The 22,872-nt window shown below is 36.4% G+C and overlaps 1 protein-coding gene across 12 annotated transcripts in view; it reads left to right on the top strand.

Annotated features, from left to right (window-relative positions):
* prkag2a (protein kinase, AMP-activated, gamma 2 non-catalytic subunit a) overlaps positions 1-22,155 on the top strand; it is a 130,096-nt gene extending 107,941 nt beyond the window's left edge. For 4 of the 12 annotated variants that reach the window (XM_009297511.4, XM_073940512.1, NM_001328430.1 and 1 more), the window contains 8 exons: positions 6,330-6,375; positions 6,584-6,638; positions 7,483-7,609; positions 10,303-10,468; positions 10,570-10,607; positions 10,688-10,834; positions 15,521-15,614; positions 20,803-22,155. In XM_009297511.4, the coding sequence (XP_009295786.1) occupies positions 6,330-6,375; positions 6,584-6,638; positions 7,483-7,609; positions 10,303-10,468; positions 10,570-10,607; positions 10,688-10,834; positions 15,521-15,614; positions 20,803-20,840 (711 nt within the window). In that variant the 3' untranslated portion in view covers positions 20,841-22,155. Of the gene's footprint in view, positions 1-6,329; positions 6,376-6,583; positions 6,639-7,482; positions 7,610-10,302; positions 10,469-10,569; positions 10,608-10,687; positions 10,835-15,520; positions 15,692-15,817; positions 15,861-20,802 lie in introns of all 12 variants that reach the window. The other 8 variants (XR_011008556.1, XR_012399178.1, XM_021470213.2 and 5 more) reach the window with 5 other exon arrangements.
* Positions 22,156-22,872: the final 717 nt, after the last annotated feature.

The raw sequence follows: 22,872 nt of genomic DNA, 5'->3' as shown, positions 1-22,872 counted from the left end.
CTTCAGTCAAGAGCAGCGAGGGTTTTCTCGTTGTGTTTGTTTAATAATGATAAAAACAGGCGGCAGAAGGATTATAGCGCACTGTATCTTTAATGGTTTCTCTTTCACGTCTTTTGATCCTCAACTCATTTGTTTATTACACAAATGAGGGTTAATGTAAATAATCACTAAACACCGCGTTTTGACACCTATTTGACCATTAAAGCGCTCACGTTAAGATGACTTTAGATGTCTGCGCTCCCCTGCTCTTCTCAGTGTGTTAATGAGAGTGAATGCTGACCGGCCGCATGCTTCTGACTGCGTGATCGTGCTGCACACACACATAAGCTCTTTCGCGCTTTTAAGAGCAACACGTGTACAACTGGAACGTGGCAAAATATGATGCAATAATCATTTATCTCGATTAATGCTTTTTTATAATCGTTTGAAACCGAAATCTAAATCGGATATTCGATTAATTGCAAAGCCCTTTATAATAGTGGAGCATTTTTATGCCTTTTTCTACCTCAATACTTATCCTCTCCCGCGCCCCCCCTGTGAACTCTGGCGCCCCCCTTAGGGGGGCGCGAACCCCAGGTTGGGAACCACTGCATTAATACATCTTTGATTTTAATCTTATAAGCATCGCTTTTTAACTGCTAATGATTATGTCAAAGACATAGTCTTGCACATTTATCATAATTAGACAATTACAGATTAATAAACGTTTTAATTTTATTAAAAAATACAAATTTTTTTTCCAGATTTTTCACACCCGTTTTTTAAAGCATTTTACTGAAATGCAATACTGAATTAACTTTCACTGACATATTTTACACACCGGTAATATTTTTCCTGAAAAATGTTTATAAAAGTATTGTCCTAATTGAATTAATCATAGTTTAATATAAGCTCTGGTTCCTGCATATCAAATGCAAAGAACAGGAAAGGTGACAGAAGGAAATAATACAGTTTGTGTTTAGGAATTAGCATTAACCCAGTATCTGTTGCTTCCTTTTTTTTTATGTTTTTTTATAATAAGATTTTTTTCATATTTACTTTATTTGCTTATTGATTTTATTATTTATGGATCAATCTTTGCATTAATATATATATATATATATATATATATATATATATATATATTTGTTTAGTTTGAATGAGTTCAGAATGTTTATTTTATTACTAAGTTATGCATTTACACTTTGGGCTATCGTTCGTGTCATTTCACTGCAGGGTTTTTGCTTTTGGAATTTATTTATTTAAAAAATAAATAAATCTCAACCTAAAATCTTTTATACAATCTTCAATCTGTTTGCTAAATGAATGGAAAACTATTTTAAACCCTCCTGAAGGACGCAAAGAAGGAATCACTGGTTTCTTTATTAAAGATTATTTAATCTCTCATTTTTGAAGCTGCTAGTTGACAAAAACAGTGCTGTTTTAAAATGTCAAGATCATTCAGACAGTTCTTACTGTAAGTAGAAGAAATCAGGCTTTGCTTTTCTGTTTCGTTGATTGCATTTAATAAGCAACAAAATCATTGTGGGCTGGTTTGTAATGGCCCCAAAGGTATTTGCCCCAAAATGATTTTGCTTGAGGGCCCCCAAATGTACAGGGCCGGCCCTGTGCCTGGTTATCAGATTGGTTAAAAATATTATACCATTGGGGCAGCATGGTGGCGCAGTGGGTAGCACAATCGCCTCACAGCAAGAAGGTTGCTGTTTCAAGCCCCGACTGGGTCAGGGAGTTTGCATGTTCTTCCCGTGTTTACATAGTTTTCCTCCTGGTGCTCCGGTTTCCCTCTCAAGTCCTAAGACATGTGGTATAGGTGAATTGGGTAAGCAACAATTGTTTGTAGTGTATGTGTGTGAAACAGTATGCTTGGATGTTTCACAGTGATGGGTTGCAGCTGGAAGAGCATCCGCTATGTAAAACATGCTGGATAAGTTGGCAGTTAGTTCCGCTGTGGCAGACGCAGATTAATAAAGGAAGAAAAGGAAAAGAATAAATGAATGAATTATACAATTGATCAGCTTTTTTGTAGTTCCTTTTGCCTTTAAATGATGAATGACAAAGAACTTTGTTTGAAGTATATCAGGCCCTTAAAAGTGCAGCATTGGGCCTTGCTGGCTGGCAGATGGGTTGTTTAAAGCCATAACTTCTGTGAGCCTCACATCATTAAAAAAAGAGGAAGAAAAAAGAAGCAAAAGCGCCTCTGCCATGTCTGTGTTCAGGATCACATTGAGGTTTTAAATCACGTTCCACTTTTCCGGAAACACCTTTGTTCCAATAAATTCTTCCTCAAAGAGATCTGAATTAACTCCAGTTCTGAAATTATGCTGCTGTAATTTAATATTTAATTTGCCAGAGAGTTTCTCGCAACCATGAATTCACTTCCTCAAATCCGCTGTACAACTTCTCTTCCTGCTCATCAGTATTCAGAAGCTCACATACTGTGTTTTATTGTTTTGTTCTCAAATGTAGATTTGTGTGAAGAAAAGCAACCACTAATGACTTTAAATAAAAGCAACATCCTCTCTCGTTTATCTGGAAAAGAAACAGCCCATCAGTTCTATTCAGCAGAGACAGGAAGTAGTTGAGGATGCTGTAAAGCTTCTTCCTGAAGACACAGCTGTGGCTTAATTATTAATCTTCATATGCGTATGCTACATACTGACGATAATCTCAACTAGACTAACACAGCATCATCTGCACATCCACGATGGATAATATGTGTTTTAAAAGGCTCATATATAATCTTTTAAAAAGCTTGATATAAAAAAAAGCTTAATGGACTTTATGCAGGCCAAGTGCTTTTCAGGCACAGATAAACTTTTGGTAGGTTGATGTGACTTTTTCAATTTCTTAAGGTTTTTATACAGCATTGATAATATCAAATAAAATATAATATGTTAAATTGACTGAAGACTTCATTTAGTGGATCAAGCATAAAATAAGATGAAAGGGCATTTAAAAGCAGGCAAAGCAGACTAGAGCAAAAGCAAATCCACTGAAAATACTGTGGTAAAATAAATATTCGTATTTTAAAGACGTAGTGGAGCATAATGAAATTTACTGCAGTGATTTTTGTCCAGGATGAGACCAGCTTTATATGATATCTAAATCGGGCAGTGAAAATCATTGGTTTTAAATAGAGCTGGAAAAAAAACTAATCATGATTAATCTCCTCCAAAAAAAAAAAAAAACAAAATTGACAATTTAAGTGTGTGTACTGTGTTTATTTGCTATTATATATATATATATATATATATATATATATATATATATATATATATATATATATATATATATATATTTATATTTATATTAATATATATATATATATATATATATATATATATATATATATATATATATATATATATTTTTTTTTTTTTTTTTTTATTTCTGTAATTTAACAGCTATTATTTTACAGTAAATTTCTGAAATTTAACGTCTAATGTTTTATGGTAAATCTGTGTAATTTAACGTGAAATAATGGGGTTTTTTTACAGTGTAAAATAACAGATGTTAAATTACAAAAATTTACTGGAAATTTACATTTAAGTAAATTTCTGTAATTTAACAGCTATTATTTTACAGTAAATTTCTGAAATATGACGTCTGTTATTTTATGGTACATTTCTGTAATTTAAAGTAAGATAAAGTTGTTGTTGTTGTTTTTTTTGTTGTTTTTTTTTACTACAGTGAAAATAACAGATGTTTACTTACAAAAAATTACTGTAAATTTACATTTAGGTAAATTTCTGTAATTTAACGTCTGCTATTTTACGGTAAATATCTGTAATTTAACTTTTTTTATTTTACAGTAAATTTCTGTAATTTCACGTCTGTTATTTTCTGGTAAATTTCTGTAATTTAACATCTGTTACTTTATGGTAAATTTCTGTTATTTAATGTCTGTTACTTTACGGTAAATTTCAGTTTATTTAACGTCTGTTACTTTATGGTAAATTTTTGTGATTTAACGAACATTATATTTACGTTCATTTTATTTTAATTTTTTCTGGTACCCCAGCTTACAGTTTATATATAAATACAAAATACATACAGCCATGCATATATTTAATAAAATGTTTATTTTTATTTAGATGTAAAATGCACATGTATACGATATAAATTTAAATATCTATGTAACAAAATTGTTTTTTCCTAATCTTATATACATTATGAATGTATATAATACACATATATTATGTCAAAACAAACTTTCATTTTGGATGCGATTAATCTTTGCCCAGCACTAATTTCAAACAAACCAGATCATAATCGGAGTGAGTTTATAATGCCAAAATATTTTACCATATTCACCTGAGCTTGCATATTCCAAATAAAAGTCCCCATTTATATAGCTCATTGCAGCTGTATATTGTAAATGTGTATATAATCATAAATTATTTTAACTAAAACATCTATTATTAAATGAAATTGCTTATGTATAATGGATTACAGATATAATAGTTATATAAATCTAAAATATTTAAAATAATTAAATAAAATCAGACCATTTTATGAACTTTTTTAACACAAGAGCCTGGTATAGTGTCTATAATTTAACCTGATGAAGCCATCCCAAAAATAGACACTATCACTTTCTCGCTACGTGCTTTCACTTTCTCTACAGAATTGGTCTCTAGAGGCTGTGAGAAATGATGAGCTTCAGCACAAACCTGTTTTCCTCCAGCATTGGCCATTATTAGACTATGAGAGGCTTACAGACACATGCTGGCTCTCGTGTGCCCAGTAATCATTAGCTAACATGTGGAAGCAGGAGGCTGTGCTCTGTTATGATCAGTCGTGTGGTTCTCCTTCATCAGCAGTGTGTTGTGGTGTGCTTCTGTAATTGGTGTTCCTGTGGGAAGCTTTGTTTAGGTGATGTGTGTCTCACCTTTACTCAGTCAGCGTTTTCACTGTCAGGAATCCTATAGCTCTTTTTTTGGTTTGTTTTTCAATAGTTCTTTCTTTCTTTTTTCCTTTCTTTCTTTCTTTCTTTCTTTCTTTCTTTCTTTCTTTCTTTCTTTCTTTCTTTCTTTCTTTCTTTCTTTCTTTCTTTTCCTCATCAATTTCTTTCCTTGTTTCTTCCTTTCCTTTCTTCCTTTTCTCCTTCTTTTCATCCTTTCTTCCCTTCTTTCCTTCCTTACTTTCCTTGTTTCCTTCACTCCTTTTCTCCTTCTTTTCCTCCTTCCATTTTTTCCTTCCTTTCCTTCCTGCCTGTTCTTCCCTCACTTCCTGCTTTTCCCCCTTCCTTCATTTCCTTCCTTTCCTTCCTCCTTACTTCCTTTCTTCGTTCCTTTCGTTCATTTCTTCCTTTTCATCCTTCCTTTCTTTCCCTTTCTTCCTTCTTTTCCTCCTTCTCCTCCTTCCTTCCTTCCTTCCTTCTGTTTCTTCCTTCATTTTCTTCCTACCCTTTGTCCTTCCTTTCCTTTTTTCCTCCTTCCTTCATTTCCTTCCTTCCCTGCTTCCTTTCTTCGTTCCATCCTTTCTTCCTTCCTCCTCCTTTTCCTTCCTTTCTTTCCTTCCCTCTTTTCTTCCTTCATTTCCTTCTTTCCTCATTCCTCCGTTTTCTTCCTTCTTCCTTTTCCATTCCTCCCTCCTTTCTTTGTTTCTTCCTTTCCTCTTTCCTTCCTTTCTTCCCTTCTTTCCTGTCCTTCCTTTCCTTTATTTTCTACCTCCTTCCTTCCTTTCTTTGTTCCTTCCTTCTTTCCTTTCCTCTTCCTTTTCCTCCCTTCCTTCTTTCCTTTCCTCCTTTTTCTTTCTTCCTTTCATCCTTTTTTCCCTGCCTTTCCTTTTTCTTCCTTCTTTGTTCCTTTACTCCTTTCCTCACTGCTTTGTTTGTTCACTCCTTCCTTTCCTCCCTCCCTCCTTCCTTTTTTCGCTCCTTCTTTCCCTTCCTTCCCTCCTCCTTTTCCTTCCTTGCCTTCCTTTCTTTTCCTCTTTCCTTTCCTCCTTCCTGTCTTTCCTTCTTCCTTCATTACCTTTCCTATGTCCTTCCTTTCCTCCTTCCTTTCTTCATTCCTTTCATTCTTCTTTCCTCCGTCTTTTCCTTCTTCTCTTCCTTCCTTTCCTACCCTTCCTTTCTTTCTTTTCTTCCTTCATTTCCTTCGTGTGTGAGTGATTTAGTGAGTGTGTGTGCGTGTGCGCGCGTGTGTGTGTGTGTGTGCGTGCGTGGTATACAAAACAGCTAAAATATAATTTAGGATAATTCATAATTTTATGGAATTATCCTAAATATTTTAACCATTTACCTCATTCTTGTTTACTGTAAGAATTTCATTTGAATAAAAATGAAATCTGCAATTTAAGAAAGTCTTTTTGTTTTGATTCAGGTACAAATCTATGAGCTTGAAGAGCATAAAATTGAGACATGGAGAGGTAAGAAATGTTTTTTCTTCTTCTTCATATTTACAATGTTTACAGAGCTCGCAATATCCCAGGGCTACCTATATCTAGGTATATGGTGTAAATAATTTTTGTTAGCTCGACTGAAAAAAAAAACAATAACCCCAGGACCTCGGGCTTACAGATTTTGCAAGCCCTGTTCTAAATATTATTTATTAATTCTTTTTTTTTTTCTCCACAGAGCTCTATCTACAAGAAACATTTAAGCCTTTAGTGAACATATCTCCAGATGCAAGGTAACAACAGATTTGCATTCACATTCCTGTTGTTATATTGCCTTACTAAGTACCCTCATTTAGAATATTCTTATGGTAAAGGGTATTTAAAGGAAACCCTGCCTGTCAAGTCACATTTACCTCATTTAAAACAATCCACATTTATTCCAGTTTATTTTGGACCAGGGGTGCTGTCATTGTTTTTGATTATGTAATATGGGAGCTCCGCTTTTGCAAATGTTAATCACTGGCATGTTCATTGGCTGCTTTCTTTTTCTCAATGTAAATTTTACTCAGTTTCCAGAAGGATTTAATGATATAGCTTTTCTTTGTGGGAGGGGGAACAATTAACGGTACAAGATTAAGATCCCTTTGTCTGAAAATTAAAACCAAAAGTGGTATATGTGATCTAGTAGGAGTATTTTGTATAACTGGTTTTGGTGCGTTAATAATGGGAATTGACAGAGCGCCAGAAATGAAGCTCCCAAATTACGTCATCAAAAACAACGGCAGTGCCCATGGTCCAAAATAGATGTGGATTCATTTGAATAATGTAAATATATTGTTGTTTTTTTCTACATATTCCACAAAGAGGAATCATTTACGTTATATTAAGCCATACATGTCTTGATACCTAGAGTTCTCCTTGAGCATTTTTCATTAGTGAACTGCTAGACTACCGCTCTCCTCTCCTTCATTACCCTTTCCTGCACACATTCTGCTGTTTGCTTATATTTTCAGTGTATTCAATAATTCAGTGCACATCTCAGAGTTTCATCAGGATCCTCTGAAGTCACCCTTGTGTTCCTCAGGGTCACTGTGGTGAAATTGACTTTCTCTGTCTGTAAAATCTTGTGTGTTTCAGCATATTTGATGCTGTGTATTCACTGATCAAAAACAAGATCCACCGGCTGCCCGTCATCGACCCCGTCAGTGGAAATGCACTTTACATTTTGACGCACAAAAGGATCCTGAAATTCCTTCAGCTGTTTGTAAGTACTTTTTTTTTAGGTTTAACTGATGCTGTAATAAAGCGTCCAGTCATTTCCTCCAGAGTGACAGAGAAAGGGGAAGGAACTAAATGAATGCAGAGGAAGGGAGGAGCAAAGCAGATGAAAAGAACAACAGACTGTAGAATAATGCTATCTGTTTGATCCCAAATCAATAGCCTTTTATGCACTTCAAATGTTTGAAGAACTTTCATCTCTAAGGAAAGTGTCACAAAGAAGCTTGTCGATGTTTCCAATTCAGTTATGACCCAATATGACTGGAAATCTATTATACTTCAAATAAATTAAAAAAACAAACAAACTGGTGTGATAGTTTTAAACACGTTACGAACCCCAGTTTTTTTTTTAAGGCTCGTCTAGGGAAGGGGTTAGCTACATAAAAGGACACGGAAACCAGAAATACAATTCTCTATTTATTTAGAGATCAGAATATAAGTGTCCGATTAAATTAAGGAAATTAGGTTGGCAACAAAAATTTAAATCATTAATTAAACAATATCTCTCAGTCAAAACCATTAAACAAACAAACACAAAACATAAACCTTAAAGAAAATATAGAGAAAGTATAAATAATCATAGATCAAAGAAACGGCACAACACCAGCATGGCTCCTCAGCAGCGGCTGCACAAGACACGCACAGAAGTCTCGGACGTTTATCAGGACAAGATACGATGAGATTCTCAGCAAGTACGGGTCATACTCTCAAAAGAGAGACAAGATCGGTAGGATCAGGCTGACGCGCTGGAAAACAAGAGCCAAACCCGACACACACTCAGCTTCTGTTTATAAAGGCGACAAGCCGAATTAGCGGCAGGTGCAAGGCGGAGCCAGCCTCAAAGAAAAGAAACAGCAATTAGTAAAACAAACTCCACCATAACACAAATCACGAAGATGATAATAATAATAATAATAATAATATAAAAGAAGGCTAAATAAAGAATAAACCGTAACACACAATCAGGCCAAAATAATAGTCTGGTGCATCTTCCAGAAAACAACTGAAATAATTCCATTACTCAAAAAATATTTGATAATGGTTTAAAATCAGAAGATTAAAGTGATCTGGAGTATGATGATCTTTATCAGATGAAAAAAAAATTAAAAAAATATAAGCTGCCTTCCAAATAGCACACTATACACTATGTACTTATTCACGTACACATTGAACAGCATAGTATATGTACATATTGTCGTCTTAAATAGAACACTGATGTTTTTTTTACTAAGTATAACCTAAGTATATGAGTATAACCGCAGTCACCATCAGAAGGCGCTATAATTACTCTCATAGGAGAATTTTGCTGTTACAATTCAAAAAATAAATAATCCAACATCAGTGCCCAAAAGCTCCGCCCCCTTTTGCTATCTGAGCAAAGCAGCACCATTGAGTATGTGGTGTCCATCATTCCACACTTTATTTTAACAGTGTGAATACACTACTTACACTATGTATACTACAAAATGGTGTAACATAGAAAATAATATGATATGGGTGCATCCCAAATCGCATACTTTTGCACTATTGTCTAATTTGTGTAAAAAAATATATAAAAAATAAAAGTCATGTCAATATAGGTTTTTATGTTACTTTAACTTATTTTGACAAGTTAATCAGGTTACAACAAAAACAATTGCTTATACAAAAAGTATAACAGAACAGTATGTTGGGGAAATAGGAGCACCCGGAGGAAACCCACACAAACACGGGGAGAACAAGTCCACACAGAAATGCCAACTGACCCGGCCGAGGCTCGAACCAGCGACCTTCTTGATCTACGGCGGAAGTGCTGATTTTAGATCAATTTTTTGCTTGCGTTTTGGTGACGTCTTTCTTTTTTTAAGGCCCATTTATGACAATTAGCTTGTGTTGCACTCACAGTTTGTTTGACATTCTTGCCAGATTTTGATTACATCTGCATAATCTCTGATTGAGTTGGCCCATCTCAACCAGCTGGGCGTTGCTGATTGGGCCAATGCTTAACATTTATTTTTATTACTTTTATCATTATCATCATCATCATAATATTCACATCTTGCAAGAGATAAAAACTGCCTACATGTAAAAACAATACATATAAAAATCAAAAACTGACCAGCCCATTAAAAAATGGTCCGGCCCTTCTGGCACTTCAGATGGCCAATCTGCCCCTAGCCAAAAAACATAAAAGTTAGACAGAAAGCATTTTTCTGAGCCATAATAGATTATTAATTCTTATCTTAAATGCAAAGCTGATGGAGTATACACTAACATGCGCATTATTCAGCCACAAGATGGCGCCAAACAGTCAAAAACTCAAAGCTGACTGGTTTGATGGATCTCATTATGGGGATATGATGTATGAGATTTTGTATTGACTTTATTCTTCACCTATGAGCAGGCACAGTCATTGAAATCTTTTTGGCTCGAGACTTCCGCTCTCACTCACTTCCATTGATTTTTAGGAGTTAAAAAACTTAAGCTTCTTGGTGTTTCAAACTGATCTTTTCTTTTTATATCATTCTACTTTTATGTAGGGTCATGAACACATTTGTTTGTATGATCCTTTTTTGCAGTTTATTATTTCTAGTCATTTCTCCCATAGGCAACTAAATCGGAAGTTCTAAAACAGTTGCAAAAACAAGCACGCTTCCGCATTGCCGAATAAGGTCAATAATGTAAGTTTGTGTGTCTCAGGTTTGTGAGATGCCAAAGCCCGCCTTTATGAAGCAGACACTGGAGGAGCTGAGCATCGGGACCTACAACAACATTGCCTTCATTCACCCCGACACTCCAATCATCAAAGCACTCAGCATCTTTGTGGACAGAAGAGTGTCTGCACTGCCTGTGGTGGATGAGTCGGGTATGAGTTAAGAGGAAGAAAAAAACATGTATAGTGCAGTCCAGTGCTCGTACTAACTCGCAAAATTGACTTTTCCCTTGTTGCATTTTTTTCTCTTTCAGGAAAAGTTGTAGATATTTATTCCAAGTTTGATGTCATTGTAAGTATATTCTGTATTTATTTTGTTACCAAGTGTGCAGACTGGTTGATTGAGGGTTCATTATATTTGTGCATTTGTAGAATCTTGCTGCTGAAAAGACGTACAACAACCTGGACATTAGCGTGACGCAGGCGCTGATGCACAGGTCACAGTACTTTGAAGGGGTCATGAAGTGCAACAGATTGGAGACACTGGAAACAATAGTCGATCGCATAGTCAAGGCTGAGGTGAGTCTGCTTGCTTTTAGATTCTAGAGCTGCTTTAGTTCACTGTAAAGAAGTTATGCTGGAACTACACTCATTGGCCACTACTTAGATACACCTTAGTAGTACCAAGTTGGACCCTGTTTTACCTTCGGAACTGCCTTAATTCTTCGTTGCAAAGATTCAACAAGATACTAGAAATGTTCCTTAGAGATTTTGGTCAATATTGACATGATAGCATCATGAAGTTACTGCAGATTTGTCTGCTCAATTGGTACTAACAGGCCCAAAGTGTGCCAAGAAAATATCCCCCACACCATTACACCAAAACCAGCCTGAACCCCTGATACCTGGCAGGATTGATCCATGCTTTCATGTTGTTGATGACAAATTCTGACTCTACCATCGGAATGTTGCTGCAAAAATCAAGACTCATCAAACCAGGCAACGTACTTCTAATCTATTTTCCACTTTGGTGAGCCTGTGAGAATTTTAGCCCCGGTTTCCTATTCTTAGCTGACCGTCTTCTGCTGCTGTAGCCCATCGGCCTCAAGGTTTGACCTGTTGTGTGTTCAGAGATGGTCTTCTGCATACCTCGGTTGTAACAAGTGGTTATTTGAGTTACTGTTGCCTTTCTATCAGCTCCAACCTGGGCATTCTCCTCTGACCTCTGGCATTAACAAGGCATTTGTGCACACAGAACATTTTTCTCCTGATTAGAAATTGGACAGTTTGACAGGTGTACCTAATAAAGTGGCAAATGAGTGTATTCTGTAATGTATTCTATAGGAGCTCTTGAGAATGGATTCACATTTTGGTTTTGGTGACCTTCAGCAGTTGCTCTAGCTATTAAAAAAGGGATATTTTACAGGCACTCCTACGACAGAATAGATATTCTTTTGTTGCCCTAGATCGCTATTGAGCAGATATTAAAAATACATAGACAAAAAATTTTCTAGAGATGCTCTAAAACACTGGAGAACTTAAAATTCTGTTATCGTTTACACATTCTCCACTTGTTATGAACAAAAAAAACCATGTTTTAAAGTATGTTGGAAATCAATACACATTGACTTACCTAATATGACTTATTACCATACTATTGTTTTTTTTTTTTTTACTCTGGATGCTAACGGTTTCTGGTTTTCAGCATATCTTCCTTTGTGTTCAAAAAAGTAAAGAAACGTATAAACGTTTGAAACTAGTTGAGGGTGAGTAAATTGGGAGTGATTTTTAATTTTGGGGTGAAATATCCCTTTAATTGTGATATTCTAGACGCTGCTCCAGTTCACTTAGATATTCTACAACTGCTTTTTGTCATTATAGATTGTAAGGATTTAATTACTCGTGATACTATGTTATTTAGTGGGTGTGCTATTGCGAAATACGTTGAAATCCTGGATTAACATCTATGTAGATCCTGGAACATTATTTTTATTCAAAAATGTAATGCATATCGCTAAACCCATCCCTAACTGTAAATCATTCACAAAATCAGAGGGAAATAATAGTTGAATTACAATTATGTAGAAGTACATAGCCTAGTATAGCATAAACTATAAACTTATTCTTTAATTCTTATTGGAATTTTGTTCCAGGATCAACTTAGGTGTTGATCCAGGAACATGTCCTACAAGTCAAACCAACCTATGTTATTATGCAGTCCTGTTTCACTTATTTTCAACAGTTGTGCTAGATCTTTATAGAGGAAATATTTTACAGTCGCTTTTTGCAATATATTCTAGAGCAGACCTTGTTAATAAATATTTTGACGCTGTTATGTTTTTGGGTAAAAGATGCTCTGGAGCAACTCTCTGTCTTTATAAAGGCAGCATAAGGGCCTATTCACATCAAATGCATCTTTGCTTTTAAAAATGTGAAACAGAATGGTAAAAAAACAAAAAACTGCAGTGTGCTGCATGAGGGTATTAGGACAAAGCCACTGAGCATCTTTAAACAAACGTTTAATGCCTGCTCTGCATTTAGTTCTTGGTCCACTGCTTTGGAGCTAACATTGATGAGCGGTGCTGTGTTTAAAAGTTCTTTTAACTTGACATGCGTCCAATAAATGTGGTGCTTATGTGCACGGTGCTTTAAAAGACATGAGCACAACGGTCACACATGTTCATCAATTGCTTGTTTACATCGAAAAATAATAGAAAAGGAGCGCATTGATACGAGTTGCAACTGAAATCTGCTGGAAGGTAGAACTTTAGGGGTCCGTTCTTCGTACCGCGCTTAAATGATCTAAGATGATTTGTCAGTTCTGGATCTTTTAATCTTGATAAGTGATCTCCGGGTAATTTGGTTCTTCAAACAAGTTTGCGAATCGGATTAAAATGTCTGGATAAACTGATCTGAGATCGCTGCATGTGTTGTGAAGGACAGATCTATCTATCCTTTGAAATCACGATCAGCAATGCAACGATTGGCTGACGGCACAGCAACGTAATAACATCATCTGATTAATATTCAATTATCCATGTGAGCAAAATTACATAAAATTCGCAGTAAGCAGTTGGTTAAATATGACACGCAAGAACTTTCCACATTTGTTGTGGGCTGCATGCTTTACATTTTCATGTGTCGAGAGTATTTAGCAATTTATTTAGTTTTACATTTAGAGCGGATTTTCTGTATTATAGTAGCCATAGTAGTATTATTGTAGCCAGTTTCTTAATCAGTGTAAAGAATAACTGGATGTTTACAAAAGCATTTTAAAATTGGTAAAGGCGTCTACGACTTTTGAAGCATCAAATCACCGTCGTATTAACTGTCAAAACTTCTTCATGACTGCATAAATGTATTATTCCTTAAAGGGCACCTATGGTAAAAAATCTACTTTTTAAGCTGTTTGGACATATCTGTGTGTTGGTATAGTGTATAGACCGTCATACTGGGGTGATATGAACACACCCAGTCCTTTTTTTTCAATTTAACTACAAAAAAAAGGGTCGGCCAATTGGAGCTGTTTTCAAATCGATCGCACCATTACGTAGGTGTGCGATTCCCCCGCCCACCGAATTGATTGACAGCTGCGCGCATTAACATGTTCCGGTAGTCACGTGTATATGTCAACAAGGCCAGACAGACATACGCAAAGCAACCGGGAATAAAAGGTCTGTTCTGTTCGCTAGGATCAGCAATCATCATCAAATGTAATTAAGAGTAAGTTTCACATGTTTAAAGTGTTTTAAAACAGAGTATGTGTGTAATTAATTACAGCGTTTTACTTCAGCTTTACTTCATCAGCACAGCCGCGTGTCAAAACAATTATAAAAGAAGACGCTTCAATCCCGGTTTGTGGAAGTTAAATCAGGTTTATTTTGTACATTAGCATAACAGATATCCACACTTGAGGTTAGCCTTAACTAGGCTAAGCGCGCTCTGTCTGTCTGCCTGCGTGTGTGTGTGTATCACCTGCGGTGTGTGTGTGTGTGTGTGTGTGTGTGTGTGTGTGTGTGCGCATTAAGATATTGTGTGTGACTCATCAATGCAACTTCACAATACTGATTAGTAAAGGTTAGTTCTTACTGTAGTATCTCACAAACGCTACGTTAGACCTCCTTCCTTTAAGTCTGTCTGTTGTCTGACGCAGCTGAGGGAGGAGGCATGTAGAAACAGTGGGCGGGAAAGAAAAAGCTTAAAGGCGCAGTACGACAAAACCACCCCCTGCTGGAAATCAGTATAAAACAGCATCTTGTAAAAGGTATAATGAAAAATCTGATGGGTATTTTGATCTGAAACTTTATATACACATTCTAGAGATGCAAAAGACTTATATTAAATCTGAAAAAAGGGGTAACCTAGGTGCCCTTTAAAAAAATCACATATTGTGCATGTCTATTATCATGCACAAATTGTACTAAGGCGATCTAAAAAGTTCACATCAATAATTTTTTTCTTTAAACCACCAGGTGGCAGCCTTAATACTTTGATTTCAGAGTGGAAATAGCACTCTTTTATTTATATATACATTTTTAACTTATCTATAGTTAACAAATTATATATATTTACTCTTTTTTTTCAAGTGTATATAACTACTACTGTAAGAAAATATCAGAATTCGATACATACTTTAAGTATTATCTTTGCTTGAACTGACCCCTTCTAATCTTGTTTATATGAAATGAGCCTGCTTCCTAGCAGGTTTGAGCTACCAAAACTGTTGCTATGATAACTACTCTTTTATCAGTTTTGAAGAACGAAACGATCCTGGATCTTGTCAAATCGTCAACATCCAAATCCAGCCGAGTACTCCACGTACAAAGAACGGACCCTAGGCCCCAACCTGATTATACCCAGTAGGACATGTTCAACATTTATGTTGATCCTGGAACAACATTCCAATCAGCCAATCAGATTTAAGGGATATGTTTAGTTTAGGCTTACGGTTAAGTTTATACACATCTACATGAATGTTATCCAACTTTTATTCTCCTCTGATTTTGGGAATAATTTAGTTATGGATGAGTTTAGCGGTAGGGAATAGGTCTGGATTACATTTTTGAAGAAAAATTATGTTCCAGGATCAACATAGTTGTTAATCACGGATACTTGGCAAAATCATGGTTGGTGACCCCTGTTCTAGATCATCTTGGTAAAAGATTCTCTAGGTTAAGACAAAGAAATATTCTAGAGCTTTTTGGGGTACTTGGTAGTCTTGGTCTGCTGTGGATGCTAATAGTTTTTCTTGGTCCTCTTGGTTAGGTGCACAGGCTGGTGGTGGTAGATGAGAACGGCAGCATCGTGGGCATCGTCTCTTTGTCAGACATCCTCCAAGCACTCGTTCTCAACCCCGCAGGTATAAATGCTCAGCATTCCTAAAGCTCATTTCCAGCAGGACCCTTCTCCTCCCAACCTCTCTCGCCCACAACACAGGTACAACACCTGCCTGACACACTACTGCTGCTGCTGGGGTCAAGGAGACTGTGCATGACCGCAGCCTGGCTTATGACATGTGTGATGATGGCATGTGCTAACTTATACTTTCTGTTTTCAACACAGAGACAGACGTGATTGGCTTTGAACGGCAGCCTGCAGACTCTGTATGCGTGTTTGTGTATTTTTTTGTCTTTGTTTTGTGTCTGTGTGCATGTGTCTGTGTGTGTGTGTGTGTGTGTGTGTGTGTGTGTGTGTGTGTGTGTTTTGCGTGCGTGTGTATGTGTGTGTGTGAACGTGCACATTTCACCGCATATGATTTTGATTAATGAGACACTTGCAGTAGATCAGAGCCCCTCCCACTGCAGGGCTGCCATCTGCTGATGGATAGTGTCCTGCAGTAACTCAACCAGGCACTCTGTGTCCTCTCAGCACACACACACACACATAGGGGCTTTTCACACTGCACTTAACCTTAGGTTATTAATGTTCTAAAGACCACTTTTAATCCTGGTTAAAAAAAATGTGTTATAGTTAAAATTTAGAAGTTGGGTTAGCAGTAAATATTACATCTAGATGTAAACTGAGGGACTCATAATCAGGTGCTGCTTACTACTGTACACAAATGCATGCACTGAATAAACATTAGCCCCTTTCACACATACGGACCTTTCCGGAAAATTGCCGGCAATTTTCCGGAAAGGTTGTATGTGTGAACAGGTCCTTTTTGAAAATACCGGTAAATTCGTTCTGGCTATTTTCCGGAAAGAGAAGTTGTAAGATTACCGGCAATTTGCCGGAATGCTGCGCTGTGTGAATGCAGAAGGAAGATTCCCGTAATAAGCGCGTGCACGTCTAGAACGTGCTGACGTGAGACGTCTGCTTTAGCCAATCACAACAGTCAGACGCATTCACGTCCGCGCGGTTTGTGAGAATAAAAGCCTTTGAATATTTTTCCAGACACATTTAGCTGCTAGAAGTTAGTCAGATCACGTTTATATGTTCTTCTTAATGCCAACTGTGTAAATAATCATCGATGAGATGCTTATGATAAGCCGTTGTTTGTTTACCTTCAAGCTTTGCGTGTGCCCAACAGCCTGTGAGCGCCAGCACACGCACATATTATGAACATTTCGACATGCGAAAGTGATCCTGCGAAAGTTGTTCACAATATTGATCATCCACAGAGTTTGTAATTTAGTCAAATGTTTACAAACACAAGCGCAGCCGTTTAAAGCTCATTTGTGGTGAATGATGTCAGAATTTACCGGTATTTTGGAATGGATGTGTGAATGCTCTTTTCCGGAAAATTTCCGTAACGTCCTCGCCTGTGTGAACAGCGCTTTTTTAAATATACCGGTAAAGTCGTTCCGGAAATTTTCCAGATATTTACCGGTATCACTGTGTGAAAGGGGCTATTGTTTCTCAATTGGTGGCAGAACTTAAATTTCCAGGATAAATTGGGTTAAGAATACCCCACGTTAAGTATTTCAAGTATGAAAAGCCCTATAATGTCGTTCCAATAATATTGTACAGTCCTGCTCATACTGTAAGCTTAAAATATCACCTACAAGGTATACTCATTTACTCAAGACACACATTTTATTAATCTGTGTATTTCCTGGAAACTAAACCAATAACCCAAAATTGAAAATGGATTCATTATTTACTCGCTTGTTAGAAACTAGTTTGAGATTCTTTATTTTCTTGAACACAAAACATATACACTACCTGACAAAAGTTGTGTCGCCTATCCAAATTTTAGAAACAGCAAATTATAAGTTGACTTCTAGTTGATAATTTGGTATCAGAAGTGGATTATATGAAAGGTAAATGCCTCTAGATTCTGCTTATTTTTCCAAAATAAAACACGATCATGCCTTGATTTTTAATTATTTAATTAGGACAGTAAGGTCTGACTTTGCTTTGACAAAAGTCGTGTCACTTAACAGAAATAATGTCCAATATAGAATATAAAGTCATGGTGCAGTGGAAAAAGAATTAATATTGTGTACGACTCCCATGATCTTGGAGGACTGCATCCATACATCTCTGCAATGACTTAAATAACTTATTAATAAAGTCATCTGGAATGGCAAAGAAATCGTTCTTGTAGGACTCCCAGAGTTCATCAAGATTCTTTGGATTCATCTTCAATGCCTCCTCCTTTATCTTACCCCAGACATGCTCAATAATGTTCATATCTGGTTACTGGGCTGGCCAATCCTGGAGCACCTTAACCTTCTCTCTTTCAGGAACTTTGGCTGAAGTATGAGAAGAAGTGCTATCCTGCTGAAAAATTTGCTCTAAATAGCTCTATCCTGTGGTTTGTAATGCAATAGGCATCATGAGTCATGGCATTATGGGTCCATGTGGGTTCCAATAGGTCTTCTGCAGTATTTGTGATGATTGGGATGCAGCTCAACAGATGATATATCAGAAAAATCAACCTTCTGCCACTTTTCCAAATGATCAACTAGAAGTCAAGTTATTATTAGTTGCTCTTACAATTGGGATTGATGAGAAGACTTTTGTCAGGTAGTGTATATTTAGAAGAATGTTGAAAATCGGTAGCCCTTGGCTTCCATAGTATTTATTTTTTCATACTATGGATGGCAGTGGTTCAATTTCCAACAGTTATTAAATAATCTTCATTTGTGTTCAACAGAAATGATCTGTAAGCACTTGATGATGAGAAAATGGTGAGTTATTTTTAATTTTTGGGTGAATCCCTTCATTAACCAGTTGAACTAAAGGAATTACACACTTCTCTCTGCTTTGCCAAAGAAATGTCCCAATTTTCTTCTGAGAGGTCACTGTGTGCCTGCCTCGTTGGCTGTGAACTTCTAACACTGAATATTAATTGCTGCTCTGAAGAAGTATGCAAGGATCAAAAGACATTGTGCCCTGTGGTACAACCCTTATCATAGAGAAGGACCTTCCTGCAGAGCACTGTCAGACTTTAATGGGGGCTACGAGCTAAAATGTTATCAAAATGAACAAAACGCCTTCCTCAAATTAAGATGAGAGCCAAAAAAAGGCCTAGCATATTTAACTGTAAAGAAAAGGGATTGCAATAGCAACATTACATACTGTATAGATCTGCTTTGTTTTTAAAAATAATGGAGAAGTTTTAACTTTAAATGAGCATGGAATAATACGATTTTTTTTGCAGAAGTTTCATAGATACATTATGGAGAAGCCCAAGACTTATGTTGCATATATTAAGATGGCATAATAGTATTTTAACGGTAGTTTATTGAACTTTTATTAATGTTGATAACATGCTATTGGTTACAGTCTATAGTATTCTGAAAAATTGAATTAATTTGTTAAATGTCAGAGGCGGCATGGGGGCTTAGCACTGTAACTCACAGCAAGAATGTCGCTGGTTCAAATCTCAGCTGTGCCAGTTGGCATTTCTGTGTGAAGTTTGTATGTTCTCCCCGTGTTCATGTGGGTTTCCTTCAGATGGTCTGGTTTACCTCACAGTCCAAAGACATGCAGTTAAAGTTAATTGGCTAAACAAAATTGGCTGTAGTGTATGAGTGTGTGTGTGTGTGTGTGTGTGAAAGTGGGTGTTTCCCAGTACTGTGTTACAGCTGGAAGGGCATCCGCTGCGTAAAAAACATATGCTGGAATAGTTGACCAGAGTATCCACAGGGTCTTAAAAATTCTTAAACTTCAAAAACAAAATTTTACACTTTAATTAATTCACTGAAATATTGACCTTAAAGGTCAATAATCATTTGACACAGGTCTTAATTTTCTTTTGTTTATGTGAAGCTACATAATTGATCCAACACGTATCCAATCACCAGCAGTACATTTCAAAACTGTTCATAACTAAGATTACAACAGTCTGTTGTGCATACATTTAGCTTTTAAAGTGTTTAAGAAGGTGTATGTCTGAGGTCTGCTTGTTTTGACACATTATTTTATATATGTGGATTTTTTTTTTTTTTTTACTGGGCCATTAAAAAATTCTTAATCCTTTTATAAATCTGAAATGTCATTCTTCATGGTCTAAAAAAGGTTTTACAAAGTCTTAAATTTGACTTTGTGAAGCCTGCAGAAACCCTGTTGACGGTTCATTCTGCTGTGGTGACCACAGATAAATAAGGCACTAAACTGAAGAAAAATTAATGAATGAATGTTAAATGTAAGCATTCAACACAACAGACCACACAGATGTATCTCTGAAAGGAATCGTTCACTCAAAAACATCTTATTTTATCATTTACCCATACTTCACTTCTTTCTTCTGTTGAACACAAGGGAAGATGCACTGCTCAATATTTCTTTCAGGGTTCGGAAAACCTGGACAAGTCATGGAATTTTGACATGACATTTTTCAGGCCATTAAAATCTTTTAACTTCTTAAAAACTTAACTTCTTTTCTGTCCTTGGTCAATCACATACTGTCACATTATTTGTGCTGTGTAAGTATTATCTAAATCAATTTTAAATAGATATAAATATAAATTGAAACTAAATAGATTGCTGTGTGTTTTACAATATGCTTTAATAAATTCGAACATGCATTGTTTTTCTTTTACCATGCATTTGTAGACATTGCATGAAATATTAGGTCATGAAAATTTACTTGAAAGTCTTGGAAAAATCCTGTAATTTTAGTGGTAAAAATGTCTATGAACCCTGTTCTTTGTACTTACAATGGATGTCAATAACTTATTTTCTCCCAACATTTTTCATTATATCTTGTTTTGTGTACAACAGAAGAGATTCATGAAAGTGTAGAAACACTCGAGTGTGAGTAAATAGTGAGAAATGTTTAATTTTGGGGTGAACCTTCCCTAAAAATGTCTACAAAGAATAAACATACCCCTAAAATCAATTCTACCAGGCCAATATTTAAAAAAAAAAAACTCTGAACATTTAAATACCTTGGAAATAACTCTAACCCAGCTACAGGGTCAATTTTTTACTCGTATAAAAAACAGATAGATATCTTTTGACATTAGGTCCCATTTCAGGCCGCAAATAGTCATGAAAGTCAATTGCTAAGCAGCACTGCACTCTAGTGGTCATGAATAGTACTGCAGCCTCTCTTTTACAGTACAATACAGTCTGTTCTCTTACCTTTTCAGGTATGTTAGGTAAGGACAGTGAAGCGGAGGCTGAGTGAAAAGTGATGAAAGTCTACGTGACGGTGCTGTCAGAGAAGACGACGACGACAATGATGATCACAAGTTTGGCCCACATCTCCGAATGAAACCAGATAACTTGACCAAGATGTGTGCTGTTGGAGGGAGAAAAAAAGAAGTGTCAATGGGTAAACAGACGGGTTGTTTTATCACAAACGGGCGATTTAAATGGATCATCTCTTATTCAGAAGGAAACTGTGAACTCTATTATATCACACTACGCTTCTGCACGCACACTACAACTATACTTTTAGCTAGACCTAAAATCGCGCCATCTGGTGTCTGAGCAGTGCTTGCACACAGACTACAGCCCGTACCATAATCGCCTCTTTCGAGGGGGGTGTCTGTGCGTCTGCAGGGCATTCAGTAATAATCTCAGTATTCAGTGCATGTTATGACTGTTTGTTCCTCGTGTATATACGGTTTTCAGCTTGTGGCGTATGAGCCCGGATCACATATTTGTACTTTTGACTACTCCTGAATTTAGGATCTGGTTTTGTCTCTCCTTCGCGATCCCTTTGTAAACGCAGACAGAAATGGTTTCCTCCTCTTTATCTGTCTATGGTGCCTTCTGTCCAGCAGTTATCGCCCACTACTGGTTGCCAATAGATCAAGATTAACTGAATGTTGATATCAAAGCGAATGTTGCAGTTGTTTTAAAAAGAAGAAATAACAACCAAAACCCCCCCTTTTTTGCCGTTTTAGTGTGTGTGTCACGACTTTTATTTATTGCAGAGCTCTACACTTCTTCACTTTGGGTGTTCATCTTGATGTTTTTGTTTGAAATGATGCTGTAAATGATAATTGAAATGTTTATTTATTTATATTTAACACTTTTGTAATTTTGGAAGCGATAACCAAGCGTGAGATGGAAAGAGTTGTTGAGCCCCTATGCAGTAAAACCATGTGCTGGTCAAGGACTTGATGTTCAATGCAATTCAACCTTAAAAATCCCACTGTTGTTTTTAGTTTGCGTTCAGTCCACGAGGTGACCGACCTCTTGTTTGTATCGATTGTACTGTACACATACACGCGCAGAGGTTCTGTCTGAGGACTCTACAAGTGCCAGAGAAAGGTCTATTTTTCTGTGTGTTCAACGTTGTTTGTAAAGCATTTCATTTTAAGTTGTTTTCCGCAGAACTGTCACTGCTGTTGTCATGAGAGAGTAATGTCCAGAGATACTGTAATTGCACATCACTGGCATGAGGATGCTAATGGATAATCATGCTTTAGATTTCTTTTTCATTTTATGGTTAAATAATTAAAAAAAGAATAAACAAAGTGTCTAGAAACGGATGTTTTGGCATGCTGCATTTGATATTAATGTTTCAGTGCTTTATGATGGGGATGAACAGTATACTCAGGGTGTCCACATGGGGTCTTAAAATGTTTTAAATCTCAAAAGCTACATTTTTAGGCGTTAAAAAAAGTCGTAAATGCACTGAAACGTTGTTAAATCTTTTTATAACTGTCTTTTTATTTGTTAATGTATAGCTACCCCAGATATATACATTAGATATTGCGAACGGACCCTGAGCATGCGTCAGTAGCGCCACCACATTTGTACAGTGCTCCCAGGACAAACGTCATTGAACTGCACTCATCAAGACTAAAGCCAATGTGAAGATGCTGGACTTAAGCGCTGTGTGCGGATGGAGTAACGAGCAAACAAAGAAAAGGAGGACAACGGCAGGACATTTCATAGGTAAGATTTTGTTTATGATTTTGTATTTTACAAACTTTTGTGCTAAACAAGTATTGATGATAAAACAGTTTCTTACTGCACTGACCATTATGGAAAGTAGCAGCAACTCGCACTAAATTCAAGGTTTATGCTAGTTTTGTTGAACAAAATCAGCAGACAAGGTAAATGAAATATGACAACAAGATGGTGCTAAAAAGTTGTAATATTGTCGACTAGTGAACCTGTCGTTCATAACGGAGATTCATTCCCAAATGAATCGCTCCCTCCGTTAGAATGAGATGCGAAAGCAGGAGAGAAGGTGTGTTTTC

Source organism: Danio rerio, chromosome 24 (genome assembly GCF_049306965.1).
Source record: "Danio rerio strain Tuebingen ecotype United States chromosome 24, GRCz12tu, whole genome shotgun sequence".
Lineage (NCBI taxonomy): Eukaryota > Metazoa > Chordata > Actinopteri > Cypriniformes > Danionidae > Danio > Danio rerio.
Note: the sequence above shows the minus strand (reverse complement) of the source record. Positions and strands in the feature narration are given on the sequence as shown.